The following is an 18,996-nucleotide window of genomic DNA, read 5'->3' on the forward strand; positions in this document are numbered from 1 at the left end:
ATGTGCCATTAAGTGAAGCTAGAGTATGTTAAACACTTGAGAGTATTTTCCCTGTATAAACATCTGCTGTAGCTGCAAATGGGAAGTTAGAGAAATGCAAACAATTGATACCACATGTAAACAGAACTTATAAACTACACTTTATTTCTCAAGAAATAGCAACCTCTAAGTTAAGGAGTTCTTTGTACACATATTGTAATTTACTATCTATCTTAGGTGTATGCAAACACAACTTCCTAGAGCAAAACTAGCCAGACAATAAAAGGCTTAATTCTAGATTTACTCTGCAGTCCACAGGCATTTCAAACATGTTCTTAAAAGTATAGTATATTGCTAAAATGCCTAGTTTGCAGCCAATCATTATTTAAAGTTTCTTTTGGCATAAAGAGTTTCCAAGATAACAATTGCCACTGCAGATGCACTTAGTATGCCCAGCTGTATTGTGTTCTCTCCCCTCAATTTTTACTTTTATTATCAGCTCATGATTTTCACCTGGTTTATTTCCCCTGGTACTCAAATTCATTCCATATACTGATAAAGCTTCACCACAAATCTAACATTATATTCTTTTTGAAATCACTAATAAAGAGGTTAAATTAATCTACACATAAAGATGCATCCCTAAGTACCAGTCCAGAATACCAGCCAGACACCTTTCTTAGCCATCTGTTTGTGGCTTTTCATCCAGGCTTTTCATCTTCAGAACTAGGCTCATTTAAATTTGACCTAAATGTAGATGCTAATTTATTTTTCCTCTTATCTCCTCAAAAGAAAAAAAACAGCTCCTACCTCAATTTCCTGAGAAGCTTTAGACATATATCAATTCAGGCAAAAAGCATGTAGAACACTATTGGTACAGCACCGGTGTGCACAGAGACCTTGTCACTTCCGTATTAAATACTCCCGTATTTTACCAATACATATTTGTATTAGTTCCACATACCAATATACACATACAACACCTACATATTTTTCCAGTCTGAATTCCTTACCTACATCTACCCCTCAAGTCAGATTTTTTTCCATGTAAGTATGGAAAAAAATAAATCAGTTTGTACTTCAAAACCACATGGAGAAGTACCTCAAAGACAGAACATCACTTTACACCATAAAAATATTAATCCTGCACCTTTCCAAATAGATTATTTCTTTTCACATGAGACCTTCATTTACAAAGGTTGTTTGCCCACATCTTCACCTATGCATTCTAAATATAATGTACAGAGAAATTATAAACTCCACTTTCTTAGTTTTTAATGCGTATCAGTCTGAACAGAAATGCAGACAATGTTAAAAAACCCTCCCAATTTAATTTCTCCTGCAGAAGAGAAATTAAGTATTAGTTTAATTCAGACACGGTTATGATTCTAGAAGGCTTACTTCAAAAGAGATGTTCCAGACTGTATACTTGGTCAACATTAATAGGCTGTACTTCCAAAGAAGCATAACTTTAAAAATCCCCCATAATACTGGCCATTCCTAACAAATAGGTCTACTTACGTTTCTTAAAGGAACCAAAAAAACATGCAGACTGTCTCTGTCAGAGACGTGATGAGTACATATTGTTCTAACTGGGCTTAACCAACACTTATCTTTGTACTCTCTATGTAGTACTTTGTACTATATATAAAAGCCCATGGAACCTACAGTGTTACCAGGAAGACTAACTTCTGAAAGCTGCAAAACAAATTGTTCAGATTAGATGTAGCATTATACAGAAGAAAGCACACGTGCTAAAAGACAGTAAGTAGAATAGTATTGATAATAAAGTACGTGTAGAAGTACAAGCTACTTACAGTGGGTTTCTGTGTCACATACCTACATAAGCTAAGAGAACTTTAACAAGAAATTCTTATACAAACAATAGACTGAAATGAAAATATTTCATGTGCCCAGTATTTATAAGGTGACTCTAAAGAGAATTGTTTATTCCCTGGTTTTATTACAATCAATGTCACCCCATTTAAAAACAAAACAAAACAAAACAAAACCCCCAAACAAACCCCAAAACCAACAAAAAACAAAATACCTTTCTTTGATTTTGCTCCGATCTTCAACTTTGATGGCCAAGCAATCTGTGTATTTGTTTCTTCCATAATCTGTTAAAAAAGAGCACATATATGAATAATTACATTTTTATTGTTTTCCTATGAAGTCAACAGGTCATTTTTGGAAAACATTACATTTACCGTTTTAAAGTGCTGACTGTTATTACTTAAAAATAGCACAAGTCATTAACCACTTTTGTCTCTAAATTGACAAGACATCAATTTGATAGATGGACCACTTGGTGGATAAAGAACTGGCTAGATGGGCTGCACGCAAAGAGTCGTGGTCAATGGCTCAATGTCCAGCTGGAGATCAGTAATGAGTGGTGTCCCTCAGGGATCCGTCTTGTTCAACATCTTTGTCACTGACATGGACAGTGGGATTGAGTGTGCCCTCAGCAAGTTAGCCGATGACACCAAGCTGTGTGGTTCGGTTGATACGCTGGAGGGAAGGAATGCCATCCAGAGGGACGCTGACAAGCTTGCGAGGTGGGCTGATGCCAACCTCATGAAGTTTAACCATGAAAAGTGCAAGGTCCTACACCTGGGTCAGAGCAATCCCAGACACAGCTACAGGCTGGGCAGAGAAGAGATTCAGAGCAGCCCTGCGGAGAAGTACTTGGGGGTGTTGGCCAATAAGAAAATGAACATGAGCTGGCTTCAGTGTGCGCTCGCAGGCCAGAAAGCCAACCATATCCTGGGCTGCATCAAAAGGAGTGTGACCAGCAGGTCAAAGGAGGTGATCCTGCCCCTCTACTCTGCTCTCCTGAGACCTCACTTAGAGTATTGTGTGGAGTTCCGGTGTCCTCAACATACAAATGACATGGAACTGTTGGAACAAGTCCAGAGGAGGACCACAGGGATGGTCAGGGGACTGGAGCACCTCCCATATGAAGATAGGCTGAGAAAGTTGGGGCTGTTCAGCCTGGAGAAGAGAAGGCTGTGTGGAGACCTCATAGCAGCCTTCCAGTATCTTAAGGGGGCCTACAGGGATGCTGGGGAGGAACTCCTCATTAGGGACAGTAGTGATAGGACATGGGGTAATGGGTTCAGATTTAAACAGGGGAAGTTTAAATTGGATATAAGGAGGAAGTTCTTTAATATAAGGGTGGTGAGGCACTGGAATGGGTTGCCCAGGGAGGTTGCAAATGGTCCATCCCTGGCAGTGTTCAAGGCCAGGCCAGACAGAGCCTTGGGCAACATGGTTTAGTGTGAGGTTTCCCTGCCCATGGCAGGGGAGTTGCAACTAGATGATCTTAAGGTCCTTTCCAACCCTAACTATTCTATGATTCTACAATTCTACTTTTTTGTTTTCTTGAGAAAAATTCTTGTCTGGTTATAGGTGGAGTTGAGTTCTGACTATTCAAAACAAATCCAAAGAGCAAACCAAGATGCTCCACAGTTTCCACAAAATTCAAGTGACTGCTGGTAGTTACAGCATGCTCTAGGTCCACCTGAGAGGGCACTTTGAAGTTTTACAATTCAATAAAAATTTCTTTTATTATCTTAAAATGACTTCTAAGTAAAGCCTACTTAATTTATATCAAGTCTTTTTAAGTCTCCGTAAGTCAAGATACACGGGTTTGCCTTCATGGGTTGTTTGTGGGTTTTTTTGCCTCACCTTTACCTGAAAGCAAGTTTTCATTGTAAGCATACCCAGACTGATTAAGTAGTTCAGAATGGAGATTTGACAGCATTTATTACAACACAGTGTACAACCTATCTGTAAATCTCCAAGTACCTAACAGGGAAAAAAATTAATGGACCTGAAGAAAAAATAGGGACCTGAAGAAAAAATGAGGACCTGAAGAAATGAGTATGATCTGCCCATATTAGTCCATGACAAGATGGCTGTAGGATGCAAAGAAAATGCATCTAAATGGTTTTAGGATACTGAGAGAATGTATCTATTAAAAATCATGCTGGGCTGCAACAGACAAGGCATTTCTCAATATAAATGTTAATTCTAGAAGGCCCTGATCAATTTTCACCTGGAACAAATTGTCCAGTTCTGTTTATACATGGACAAGATTTTGTACAACAGAGCAAAAGGGTCCTCACTCCTTTCAAAATTCCAGTAGGTCACTATAAATGAGATTAAGAGTGATCAGTTTGACTATCTCAATTACAAAGTGTCCTAGAATCACAGAACAAGTTTGGAAGAAAAGGACTTTTGGAAGTCATTCAAGTCCAACCTCATGCTTACAGCCTATCTTCTAACCACCTGTAGGGTAGCTGAAGACTGCTATTGGATGACTTTTACCTCAACCTCTTCATGCTGAATAGGCCCTGCTCTCAGCTTCTTTTTGTGCAATTACTTCAGGCCCTTGATCAACCTGGCGATCATCCACCAGAGTCACTCTCACTTGTCAGGATCTTTCCTGGGCTGAGTGGGACACAACTGGATGAAAGTACTTCATATGCAGCCTCACAATAAGAGCAGACAGAAGCAGCCATGTCCCTTGATCATACTATTTTAGTTATTGAATCTACATAAAAATACATAGGGTGAGTACTAACTATTAAGGAGATTATTTAATACATATAACAAAAAAGTAAACAAGTGGTAACTGCAAAAGTAGCCTTTAAGCTAGGAGAAAAAGAAACAAGCAAAACAAACAACCCACCCTTAAACAGGACAAACTGAAAGAATATTTGTTTGCTGTAAGGAGGGAAAAGGTAGGAAAAGACAAGGAGAGATGGCAACTCTCAGGGTATGGTTCCTCCTCTAAAGGGCTACTTCTTCAATTTCCTCAGAAGGACTAAACAACATAAAAATTGTGTTCTTTTGATTGCTGATACAAGTGAGAATTATCATACAAAAACCCAGACACCACCCAAAAAGGTCACCTCAACAGAACTGAGAAGGGGGTTAAGCAAAGCAGTACATTTTTATATCCCTAATCATCTGCAACAAACAAGCAAAACCAAACAAAAATATTTCAATATAATTAGCAAAGCCACTTCCAGGAAGAAAATTAATGCATGAAGAAAACAGTTACAACAGTTACAGTACCAGTAAGTTTCCCATAATAGTACAATTCAGATCTAAAGCAGGCGTCTCTAACACCTCTTAATTCTTATCTTCTGTAGCCAAATCCCTAGGACATCACAACACCTGCCAGATTAGTACACCACGTGGAAAAACTTAAAGTGTCAGCCAGCCTTCATGATACTATATTTTTGGTTTCAGCAACTATTGGATAATAAGTTACAGCTGAAATAAGACATTTCCAGAAGGGTGAAATTCTATCACTGACATATACATACTTTCACAATTTTCCAATCCAGATGTGAAAAAAATCTGCTTAATAATTCACTTGTGTCTGATAGAGGTCTTTGGGCCAAGATTAGTTGCGCAACAGGCAATGAAATACACAGAAAATAGAAAGGCATTAGCTAAAAAAAGAGAGATGCTAAAACAAAGAAAGGTGCAGGACTGAGATTAAGATCCAGTATGAAAGGAAATACAAGACAGGAGACAGAAGAGGAGTGAACAAATGTCATTCAAGACAAGTATTGCATCCCATCAGTCTTTTACTTCTCAATATTAGAGACTTCTGTCTTAAAGACATTAAGCCCTCCATATTTCTCATGCTAAACCAAACCAAAACTTCAGAGATTCACACATTCTGGGGACATGTGATAAAAGTACATATGAGGATCTTCAAAGGAAAAGTAGTCTAAACTGCCAGCCACTGAAATTTGGTCACCTAATATCCTTAAGCTCTTTTGAGAGCCACATTTATGATTAGAGAAAAAAAAAACAACTTGGTTTGGTTGCTACAAAGAAAAGCTTATCTCCTGTTTTAGGTAGTCAGGAAGAAAAAGAAGTCTGGATGCATTTACACAAAATGCATTTATTGAAATACAAAATGTGTATGGGAGTGTTGTGTTGGGAGTTGAAGATTTTCAGAAGTCCCTTCCAACCCTAACAATTCCATGATTCTGTGAACTGCAGGCAGTAAACTTTAGGACAAATTCCAAGCTGATTGCAATAACCATCTTCTCCACAATTTTGAAAACCACCTATTGTATAGGAAAATAATAGTTTTTTTTTGCTACAGCTCCTTTTTCTCCCCAATGAAAATAATTTATCTTGCCTGTAAAACAATTTGAGAATTTTAACAGCCAAAAGGTTTCAAACGGAAGCAAATTCTGGTTTTATTTTTGAGAACTCGAAGCTTTCATAGGAACCCTTCAGAAGAGTTTCAACTACGTTGTTTATTTTTTAAGCTATTTATTTATATATTTATTGTAACAGCAGGAATGTCACAAAGCTCTAGAAAACATGACTTACTGTAGCTGTTAAACTCAAAGGAAAAGGTTACGTTGAAAATTGTCAGACAAACTCTGCATAGAGTAGATCACTGCTGCATCAACTTTTAGTTCTGTTTTACCATTCTAACCCAGGCAGTTTTAGGTGCCAGGATTTGTTTTTTTTTCCTCAAAACCAGATTTGGAATCATTCCACAAAAACCTCAACTGCATGTTGCAATGGAACAATTTCATTAGTGAAAACTTAGTGTTATGCCACATACCTTGAAAACAGAAATGCTGCTCTCAAATGAACAAACTGGGAAACAGAACTCACTTTATAAGTAATACAGATATAATACATATTTAATTGCATTAATACATCAGTTATAAAACATTTTGAGTAAATTCATATGACTGAATCAGAGTTCATGATCTCTGTTCAAGCACCTCTGCTTAGCCTTATTTTCATACAGAGTGATGAGGTTTATACTAATCAGTACTCACCTTGAGGGATCAACTGATCAAAAGTAGCAGGCATAGTTGGCAGCAAGACTTAATCCCATAGTAAATCATCTCATGCTTCTTCTCAAAATGAGGGAAACCCTAAGAAATGAGCTATTTACATCTTCCCTTCCTCCTCTTTACCCAGGAGAAACTGTAGTGTTCATGCAGCCAAAATATGTAAGCTATTCTCAGTGGAGAACATAGAGGTGGTGACACAAGATACTGGAAGATATCAACAAAACAAATAAGACTGTGCCCTGACCCCCAGAAAACTGGCTCAAGCTGCAAATCGTTGGGCCTTCAAGAAAAAAAAAAAAAAAAAACAAACAAAAAGCATCTAGCAGCTGGAAGAAAAGCTTTTGGCTTCCTTGTATTCCAGCTCAAAAATAAATTATAGTTCAAGCACTTGGGGAGTTTTTATATTAAGACAGAAAGGTATTATTTTTACATACATTGTAATTTTTGTTTAGATGATTTTGGATGGAAATTGGAATGCCTTGAATGCAAAAAACAAGCAATAAAAATTCCCTAAAAGCCCATGAGCATTTCAGAATTCAAAGGAAGTATTTTACATGCAGTAGGTAAAAAAAAAAGCAACATACCAAACAGACCTTTCCCCATTTAAAACAAGCACTTTAAAGTATTATTACTTATAGTTAGTGTTTCTCTCTGTTTCTGATCTTTCTGCCTTTGGAATTCATGCATCTTGGCTATTTCTGCCTCAGTTCTTTTCCAGAGTGAAAAGAATAATGGGAGAGGAACCTGCATCTACCAGTATGTTTCTAGAATTAATTTTCACAACTTCAGCACAACAAGAAGCTCATTCCAACTGAATAACAAAATAACTGTCAGAAAAAGCCAATTCTTTATTCAATCAGTGGAAAAAAAAACAACCTTTCTTTCAGTGTGGAGAATTAGCTTCCTCAGTTTAACCTTAATACAACAGAGTACACATATACCATTTCAATATGTAAAGTACCAAGAAAGTAAGTGTAGATATTAAACTAAAAGTTAACACATTCAAATAATATTTTAGATGCTTATCATAATCTATAGGTAAGATTTTTTTTTTTTTAAGATTACACAATAGTAAGGTTCTATAGGTACCCTGAATTTTTCATGCTACTAAAACCCGTAGAAAATAATGAAATTGTATGCCCACTAGTGGTTTTTATTTATCTGTCCATATCCTATTCTGACCAGCTGAGGTTTTGTTGCCAAAGAGATTTCCTAGGCTTTCATCTGTGCAAGTTAAAAAAATAACAAAACAGAAACACCTAGCCTTAAATCAACATCAACAACAGGACTAGACACTTAAACATTTGCAGTATGGCAATGGTACCTTATTTTCAGCTATCAAACAATGTAAAACCTCAGAAAGCACATAACTCCTTTGTCAACTCTGGAATAGTTTAGAGACTATTCTCCATTTCTTGTATGAAGACTGTAAATCCTGTCCATGACCCTGGTGACAAACACTGAGACATGAACATCATGCATCAAGTGTTTTAGCAGACCAGCTGGGTAAATTACACACATGAAAATTAAGGTGAATAACTACAGGTGATCATACCTATGAAAATAAAAACCATTACTGTCTCTAAGGCAGCATAAGACAGGTGGATGAGAAGCAGGGTAGGCAGCCAAGAAGTGCTTCTTCTAACTTAATTTAACAGTCTAACAGTGATGCAATTTGGCCTGAGATACTGGGGGCAGTTAAGGAGGTTAAGTGACAAAGCAAAAGAGGACACTATAGGAAAAAAAAAAATCACTATATCTTTACAGATTTATTTATTTATTTTACTCAGAAGCTGCCTGTGTTTGCAGACCAAAACCAAACTCTGTCATTTTCAACCCTATGTTTACACATCTCAGATTATTTCTTAGAATAGCCTTCCAGCAAGAGGTATAACCAAATAAGATGAAATTTTTCCAATCAAGTTTAAAATTCAAAAAAAGTTCAATGCAATGCTAATGTAACAAGCCAAGGGAAAAAGCAAAAGGGGGAAGAGGGAAAAGTACCATCAAGAAGACAAACAAATACCACACTGAAGTAAGACAAAATATAGATGGCTAAGTTGTATCAGTAGCTCGCCCTCCACCCAGAAAACCGTTGCAAGGATGAAGCTCCCCATCGAGCAGATACAGTGGAGGAACTGGAAATGCAGGATAGACACTGTTCATTTATATTTTGTAAGCATATCTTGGAGCAGTGAGTATTAGGGCACATCTAGAGAACTATTTTCTACAACATGACCATCTGGAACTTCCAAACCAAGTCCATCTGTAGGTTCCAGATGGCTCCTAATCTCCATTTTAACGTAGCATCAGTGAATATCCCTTTCTTCAATGACATGAGGACTATAAAGGGTCTGGAGCCAGAAGCAAACCCCAACATGTTTCCCAGTGTAACTGTGTACAGTCAAAAAATGCTGCAGAGGAGAAATTCCCATATAGGATGAGGACATGGAAGGAGAGGAAGGATTAATGAAAGTATTATTGATATAGAGATCATGATAATAGAAGTTCTACAAGCAGATGCTCATAAATCTTGTTTTGAAGTTGAATCGACATCAGATTAAAGAAAACCCAGCAATTATTTATTACTCACTATAGCTTGTTATGTTTTTGGATAATAACTCATCCCTAAGAAATACTTCATACACTGCTGCCGAAGGGAAGGTGACTGATTTTGTTACATCACTGTATCTATCCCCATTTTTAACAGGACCATTTTCTATCCAAATCCTCAAGAAAATTTGTTCCATCAGTTTACAGATGACAACGACAAAAGATGTGCAAGACAGCAGAGAAAATGGAACATGAGAATATCAGTAGTAAATGGCTTTTCAAAACGTGACTGATAAATTTTTCCATAAACATGGAGTATTAATGGGAAGATAGTCTCACTATCATAAAAACTAACACTTTTGCAGGACCAAAACAGTAAAGCATTTGCTGTTGCAGTCGCAGAGAGGAAGCCAAGCATTATGTCGATATCCTACTAGGCTCTGCAAGCAGAAAGATTCCTGCCATCACTCACCCCAATTTCTCCCATCACAAATAATTCCTGAACCCTACCACATATCTTTTTGCTTTCTACAGGTACATTTTAGTTGCTTAATTATTCACAGAAGCACACTGTTCAGAGGATAAAATAGAGAATACTTAAGCAGCGAGGTTAAATCACGATGCTGGTTGAATAACCTTCAAGATGACATAACCTCAAAAGTTTTATGTATGGTTTTGAATAATGAAGTGAGCTCAAAAAACGAAGGCTGTAAAACATCAGGTATTTTTTTAAAGCATCAAAACCACTCCAAAGCCAGTTTTCTCACAAAAAGAAGACAAATACATGATAGAACTTTACATTATGTCATCCATCATTCTCCTACAGATTTTTAAGCATTTGTTTTTCCAAATATTACCTAAATTATTCTTCAGAATACAAAATTCAGTAGGTAATTGCAATTGCCGTTAGAAATATCCAAATGATCTGATCACATTTACTTACTATACGATCACCATCATCCTTATCTTCTGTCTATTTCCCTTAACACCTAGGACCATCTTAAATAAATAGTAAAGTTGTTTAATATTGAACTGACATGTAATACTATCTTAATCTGTAATATGGCATGTTGGTAGACACAAATCCTCATTTTAACACAGATACAGATCCTCACCCACCATCATTTACAAACACACAGAAACTGTATTTCATAACACTTTTTGCTAAAATGTCTGTTTTTCATAAATAAAGTGCTCTAACTGCTTTAACTCAATAAGTGAAAAAGCAACTGAACTAGTATTTCTAAATCAAGCTGAATATGAAAAGCACAAACCTGTATTCTGAACACAGCTTTAAGAACCATAATGAAAACTGGAGCTGTGCATAAAGTATTTGGAAGTTTGGAGTTCCAGTTGAACATCAATTTTTTCCTAAATTTGACAACAAAAACATTTTTTCTAAGAAGAGGCACAGACAAAATCTCAATATAAAGACAGTCACAGTTTTCATGCAAAATCTGCTTGTAATTAACAAGGCAAGAGTACTGGGGCAAAAGGACATTATCCAATTATCTAACTCTCACAAAAAGAGTCAAAACTCAGTATTGCAGATTTCATTCATTATAAAACCTTTACATCCAAATGAGCATTTTATTTTGGAAAATGAAACCATTACATTTACAAACTAATTCAGTATTAACCAAATGGGGACATGTGACAAGCTTAAAACCAGAGCTCAGAATGCCTTGTAAAACAAAAACAGTTTCTGACTATTCCTCCATTCTCTGAATATTTTGTTTCACAAAGTGCTCATCTTGTATCTTCTGCTTTCAGAGCGATTGACTAGTGTGACTCCCTCAGTATGTATGAACCCCAAGACAACAACAACAACAACAAAATTATATGCAAGCAGAAGACCTGAGCTGGAAAGTCACAGTAGACAAAATTCTACATGGGCTAATACTTATTTCTTCTAATGCAGAAGTGGTGAAGAAGCCGTATCTGAGAGGATGACTGATCCCCAAACATGAGTTTTGGCAGCAAGAACAGAGCAATGGGTATAGTGCAAATATGTAGCTCTCACAAGTCTGGCCTGCATTTTGGGTATACCAACCTATTTCTTTCCTAAGCCCTGGTGTTTCCTCTCCTCTCAGGTGGCCTACACATGTAATTCAGAACTAGAATTTACTGTTTATAATACAACCAGTACTCTTAGTACAGTATGCATGACTCCACAGTATTAATGCAACCTTTCTGCAGGTAATGGCAAGGTGTTATTTCTGAGCAGCAGCAGCAACAGTAAATGGCCCTGAGGCACCCACACATTCCAGACTAAAACACCATTTAGAGTTTGCAGTTTGTGCTCCCTGAGTGGCAGAAAAACCATCTCCTGTGCAGAGTGGTGGCACAGAGAGAACTATAACACAGAAAACCATTTAATAAGTTTGTAAGTAAGCTTAGAAGTGAAAAGAACATATGCATGCATGCACACATACTGCATCTTTTCTCAACCTTTACTTTACCTGAAATGAACTGGAAAAAATCATTTTTAAAACAAGGGTCTTAAGCAAGCAAGTATTTTAGTATTGTTGCTGTGTCAAAAAACTGCACTAAGTGAAAAATAGCATTTATATAACTGTACTTTATTTATACATACAGCAAATACAGTTAAGTGAGAATTATCAAATGCCCTTACCTATGTAGAAACATTGAAGTCCTCCTTTTATTTGACTTGAATGTTTCCTTCACCCTCAATGGAAATATTAATTGAAAGGTCACAGGTAATACTCTCATTTTAAATAAATGAATGAAAGAATACCAAAAGGTGTGAATGTAGTATATAAGCATGCAAGAGAATAAGCTATAAATCTGTGTATGCAGAATTAATTAATTCCACACAGGAGGAACTTAAAAGAAAAAAAATTACTTAACAATGAGGCCCCCCACAGCACATCATTAGAAACAACAGTATGCAGAAAACTTCTCTCTAAACTAGCAGCAGCAAGCCTCCTTCCTATAAATCAGGAACCCAGTGTATTGTTAATTTTGTACCCTTCTCCTACTTACCTCCACTTTCTCCATTTTCTTTTTTCCTCCAGAGGTAAAGGAAAGAGTACAAGCATTTCTAAGCACAAAAACCAAACCAAAACCAAATCCCACAACCACTCTGCTATTTAAGAAGATTGAGCTTCCAGAGTGAAAAGGTTTAAGCATCTTGATGGACACTATGGTGACAAATTGCTCCTTCTCCATTGCTCTACAATGCAAGTAATCTTGCACAAAATGTTAAGTATAACAAGGTGGTATAAAATGGAACTTCACCACCTAAAACTCTGAGTCATTTGGAACTCAGACCAACCTCTAAGCAGTGATGCAGAGTCACTCAGAATAATTATAGTGACCAAAATTCCCACTGTTTCTAGCCAAGCAAATTATTCATAAGCAACTCATCAAGGACAGTTGCCATTTTAATCTGCCTTCAGTGTGAAGAAGAAAGAAGAAAGAAGCTACAACAATTAGGTCCATCAGAGAACATTTTCATGTTACAGATACAACAAACTCTCAAGATTGTCCCGATAATATATATACATATATATATATACATGTAACAATAGAGAACAAAATAAAGGTGAAATAAAAAAAGAAAACACAACAGCCTTGTAATTACTCCATTCCCTTAACAGAATGATTCCTATACTAGGAGCGATAAATGCAGTTTTCTACATGAAGGAAGCCTTCCTACCACTTAGCTCTGCCTGAACTAAGCAAAAAGTTAAGTAAGCATTCTTGATTTACCTTCTTAGAGAAATGAATCCAACCTAAACAATCTCTTTCCTTCCACTGGGTGTGGTTTTGCCAAAAGGGAGACAAACCTCCCAATCTAAGGTTTCCTGCAAATGTTGAGTGCCACTGATATTCTTTCAACTCCCTAATCCATACCATTCTCTCCGAGCAGTAGCTTCCTCTTTCCAGAAAGCTGGATGAGAGGAAGCTAAATTTAAATTAGAAATGCATACCAATATTCCCGTTACAGCCTAGCACAGCCAGGCATTTCAAATAAATTCAGGAAACGTATGGCCTTCATATATATATATCCTTGTCATACACTATGGGCCAAACTCTACATCAAGAGGTTATTGTGATGTTAATGTAGATACTGATTTCTACCTGGAAAAAGTAGGTGTGGAATCAGTTTCCGCAGTTCAAAACTGCTCTTGTGATTGAAACAGAGACAAAACCCACGATAACACGTAATAACCATGAAGTCACCATGTGCCACTAGCAAGATAAATAGCAGTGGAAGAAACTGATAGCTGAGTAGTTGCCATCAGAAACAGGAATATAGCCTTAGGGAAACTATAATTGTAAATGGGCAGTTCGAGAGAAGTCATGGGTGAAGCCACATGGAAAGCACTTCAGAAGTTACTGCTGAACATGGATAATAATTAGCCTGAGCCATCTTAGTCTCCAGTCAATGATTAATGTTTTATGCTTGAAAATGCCCTAAGCCATTCACATTTGAAGCTCTAGGTACACGTTTCATGTTCAGAGATTAAACAGGAAGACTGACCAACTTTCAGCTTTGACCTACTGAACACAGAAATATAATTTGCTACATTTATTTGTATCAGTATGTATTATCTACATGTACAAAACCAGTCACCTGTACATAAACACTGTATCAACATATTCACATGCAGGGTTTTGCAAAAGTTACAAGGTTTTCTGAAGATCAACTTAAACCTTTTTGAAAGATACAGGTGGAAATAGGATGTTGCAAAATAAGCTCTTTCACTGCCTTAGATAAGCAAACAGGGCTTGAGAAAGCTTCCTTGCCGCCTTTCATGACTGAGCCTCCTAAACAAAGATAATGCACATCCATTTATAATTACTGCATACAGAGAAGCAATTTAACAGAAAGTTGGTTAAAGATGCAATTAGATATACCTTCTTTTTTTTTTTTTTTTTGCCAAATAACTGCCTTTTTTTTTTTTTTTCCTTCAGGATTTTTATTTATCTTTAAACCTCTTACTACTATGCTGGAAACACTAGTCATTTTAAAGGACGGTTCCACCAAATATTGCTTCCAAAATGGAAGGTACCTCGCTATCTTTTAAGGTACTATTCATTTAGTAAAACACAAAGCTACAGATGAAGCATGTTATTTGTAACAACAGGAAGAAGAAATTAAGATAAGAAAACCTTAGTCTTCCTTCACATTCCTAAGCTCCTAATATTTAATGGAAGAGATTTTGGTACACATATGCAATATTTGCCCATTTGCACCTTGACACTTCCAAGCACAATTACGTCCCCTTCAGGGAATAACAAAGTTTGCAGTCAAGAGAAGCACGGGCATTTAAACATACATTTTGAGTAAACCCAGGGATACCTTAGAAAACCTCTCTGTATCTGTGACTATGCAAATGAAAATATTCCTAGAAACACCATTTCCCATTAAGTAATAAAAAACATAATATAAAAGAAAACAAACAAAAAAACAACAAACAAACAAAATCCAAGAACAACAACACCGTGAAACAAAAAAAAACCCCATGAAACTTAAATCTCAAACATGCAGAAACAATAAAGCCCACAAGCTACAACTGGCTGGTAGTATACTGTGCTTCTCAATCAACTTCTGAAAATGTACTCTTGAAAGCCTGGAAAGAGCAGCCAATGTACCCTTCAGAAACACTCAAAACATCTATGGCTAACAAACACACTGAATTATGCTGAATTGAGTTTACATCTGACCTACAGTCAAGGACTTCGGCAAAGCATCACATATGCACTGGTTCCAAACACTACTCTCTGCATACGCAGTACTACATTAGTGCAAGAACTCCACCCAACTTCTCATCTCACAACCTTCAACTAGCACCCTCTATATATTGTTGGCAGTCCCATGATAAGGCTGGATGCTTACCCTGAAAAATTTCAGAATGAAAGGTTAACAGTCTAAGACTTCCAAGTGTTCCAAAGTTAAAGCCTTCATGACACAAGAACTAAAAGCAAACAGAAATGGTGCATTAAATTCCCCTGTCTACACAGCCAATGCTCATCTGTTTAGGATTATGACTCTTCAGGGCAGAAACCCACCACCTTCTTATGTTTTATGTAAGAGTGCCATGCATATCTATAGGGCTACATAAATTACATGTTCCTTGAAACAATGTCCTGGCTTTGTCTGGGAAGGGCCTTGCTTGCTTATGAGGCTTGAACCAGATGTGATGGAACTCAATGGAAAAATTCCCCCATCAACTGAAAACGGATGCTGGCTCAAGATGTAGTAATGGCTTCACATTATGTATTACTCTCATGGAATGAATTTAGGACAATAATATATAAAGGAAGGTCCACAAAGATTTTTTACATAAAGAGCATATAACACATCAGCAAACCAATCCATGTTTATTTAAGGATTACCTGTTACTGAGCTGCAGATTGGAGAGCTCTAGACAGAAAACTATCACATTATTTACTTATTTCTTGCTAAATAATTAGCAGTTCCCAGGGGACTTGAAAAATCCATATTAGACTGTGTTAGGTTTTCCCCACTATGAGGCTGTACTAAAAGTTAGAAACATTAGAAGAAAGTCTTTAGGTTTTGTTTGGGTGGGGATTTTTTGTTGTTTTTTTGTTGTTTTTGTTTGTTTGTTTGTTTGTTTTAAAGTGTTATGCTACCAAAACCAATTTCTCTACTTTTCACTTCAAGAGCAGAGGAAGGGGTAATTCACTTGATTTTCCCTGCCATGACAGGGCAGAAATATTAGCTTAATTTGATATTTGCAGCTAAGAAGTGGGGGCTTATCCTGTAACTCCACCAGCAAGTACAGAACATGTGCTTGTTTCTGCTGAAACAGTGAAATAATGTATTTTGACATTTAAATTATTATTAAATTTCAAAATATAAAAGTTGATACAAGCAGTTCCCATCCACTGAGAGTAGGCTTGATGATGAAAATTCAAATGCTGCTTGCTCACATGTTAGAAGATTAGTAAAAGACTACTTAGCACCAAACCCTCGTATTAAACTTTCCCTTCTTCAAAAGCATGACAGATTCATTAGAACATACTGTATGTATTTTAACAATCTAGGCTGAGTTCCTGATTTTGAGCCCAAAACAGAGAACATATGAGCAATTTTTCTTCCTCATGAGGGCAAACCAATACAAAACTGAGTGCTGTCCCACACTGAACAGCCACCAAGTAAGACCCACAAGTCTCTTAACAGAGCCATCTGCAAGAAGTCAGCATTGTCTCACTCCCTCCAGTACCAGCCTCCTCTCTCCTCCCTCTTGGTCTGCATGTCTTGACAAATGGAATCACCTTGCTGAATCTTTGCCTTGTTACTTCAGCCATTTCAAGCATTCACATGGAAACTTCTTTCACCTCACACACCCCTTTCCACAAAGTACCTGCAACACGTTGAGAGTAAAGTTTGGCAAAAGATACTAAACATGGCATTATTTAGGCAAATTACACCCTCAGACCTTGATGTGCTTCTGAAATGATGCACTTCCCCTCCACATTCCACTCAAAAGACTGCAAATAATACCCTGAAGTCTCATTTTAAAAACTATTTAAAAAATGCATTTACTATAGCTTCAAATTCATATTAAGTTTCTGAAAGTATCTTGCTGCCTCAGTTTACAATGTGTTTCTAATACTACAAATCACTTTTTTCCTTACTAGACAACCTGAAACACATGAAAAGGCTGTTCATTCTACCTCCAGAAATTTTGCCTTACTCATTTCACATGAGAAAGGAAAAAGCTTAACTCTGATTAAAGGAAATTGCACAGACAGAGACGGTGAGTAAGCTATGAGCAACTGTCCAAAGATTTTTTTTGAACAAGAAAACTCTCAAAGAAGATAGTTTCCATCTGGTTTTATTAGCTGTAGCGCTGTGCATATGTACCCAAACTTCTGCAATCTAAACTATTGAGCTGATGAGACCATACAAAGAATGTCAAAATTAATCAGCTTTAACCTACCGCAGCATCCACCCTGTGCCCCTACACTAATTATGCACATGCATGACAATATATTAATGCTAAAATAGCCACTAGATCTATTACCTATATGGATAAGTAGTATACCCTTATTCATGTACATGAAGTTTAGCACATTTTGCTTTCCCTCTAAAATCAAAATATTTTGCTATTACACTACTAAGTACATAGTTGTCAGGTGCATCATACCTACAGTAAATAATCAAGTATTCAAATACACAAGTATTTAAGTCACTCAGTCTTATCCAGAGGAAACATTTTACCCACAGTTTCAAGAACTGTAAGCAAATTTATACAAGTGTGAGAAAAAGTTGTTGTAAAACAAATGATGCATAAAATGAAGTATGCACTACTATGGCTTAGCATTGTTTCAACAAGTAAAAAACAATGCATTTTGGTAAAATCTTAAGAAAAAATTAACACATTCTTCTCTGTGCACACTATTAGTGGAACACAAGCATCATGTTCAGAAAAACAATGTCACTCAAGAGCAACATCATCTGAAGACTTGTGTATTATACATTACAAATATATAAAATAATATAAACATATATAAAATATATATAAATACATTAAAAAATAGACATTTCAGCAAAACACATAATCCTTCCTACCAGCCTTCATCAAAGCAACTGATAACCATGTGCAGAACAAAGTATTTCACATCTAAAGAGAGACCTTTCTTGAAGTACCACTTACAAATATGAAGAAAACACGGAAAAAATTATTTAATGTTCAACCAATCAAAAAGGAGTTTCAAGGCATTTTAGTATACAGCACTAACATTTATAATGACTTCTCTACAGGCAAGACAAACAAAGCAGCTCATGTTTATTAGCATACTGTATGTAGATCTTCATTCATGTAAGTTGTGAATAATATTTTACACAGTATCCTTGGAGAAGTCAAAAAAAAAAAGCAACACACCCCACAACAGAACAACCCATATTGCTTTGTAAAACTGATTTTGAAGTCATTGCTCTTGACCATGCTTCTCTTTGTAGTTTGGCTGCAGCAGGACTATTTTTTCCTGTCCTTCCATGCCTCTTTCTAACCACAAACTTTATTAAATCACTATGTGGATTGTGCCTTTCTCTCTTAAAAGGCCTCTGCGTTTCTCAATCAAATATTTGTACTTTCAACAATATCACAATAAGTTTCACACCAGTTTTTCAGTAACAGGATGTAATGTTTATACATATCATAAAAACCTCAAGACCATCTCCTCTGTTGGATGAACCCCCGCTATTAAGAAAAATTAACTTTCATAACATACATTTTGACATTTCAGTTAAAGCAGAATTAAGTTATTGTGCATACATGACATCAGCATACACCGGAGAACATTTCTCATCCCATTCCATGCACAGCTGATGGCTAGTGGACACATTAAATGACAAAAACATTTCTGGAATCTGATCCATACTGTGGAAACCACACATTAAGTTGCTGATGAACGAGCAATGGGTGTAAGTTTCTTCTCTAATCAACGGATGTTACAGAATTAAATATCTTTCTTACCTTCTGAAAAAAATCTTCCCCACTTTTCCCTTTGCCCTCTGCAGCAGCTGTAAAACAAAAGTGCAATCTGGTTACAAAACATAGCAGGAAATTTACAGGTTTACATAGAGGAGTTTTCAATGAATACATGCTAA

At 36.5% G+C, this 18,996-nt stretch overlaps 1 protein-coding gene across 1 annotated transcript in view; it reads right to left on the reverse strand.

The window, feature by feature from the left end:
• The window catches only part of BICC1 (BicC family RNA binding protein 1), a 111,005-nt gene that overhangs the window by 54,719 nt on the left and 37,290 nt on the right, over positions 1 to 18,996 (reverse strand). Inside the window, exons 2-3 of the mRNA XM_061374075.1 lie at positions 18,863 to 18,909; positions 2,030 to 2,099 (exon numbers count right to left, since the gene is read on the reverse strand). Of these exons, the coding sequence (XP_061230059.1) occupies positions 2,030 to 2,099; positions 18,863 to 18,909 (117 nt within the window). The remainder of the gene's footprint in view (positions 1 to 2,029; positions 2,100 to 18,862; positions 18,910 to 18,996) is intronic.

Source organism: Neopsephotus bourkii, unplaced genomic scaffold (assembly GCF_033783945.1).
Source record: "Neopsephotus bourkii isolate Nb327-2 ecotype Australia unplaced genomic scaffold, CSIRO-AGI_Nbou_v1 NB_1634, whole genome shotgun sequence".
Taxonomy (NCBI): domain Eukaryota; kingdom Metazoa; phylum Chordata; class Aves; order Psittaciformes; family Psittacidae; genus Neopsephotus; species Neopsephotus bourkii.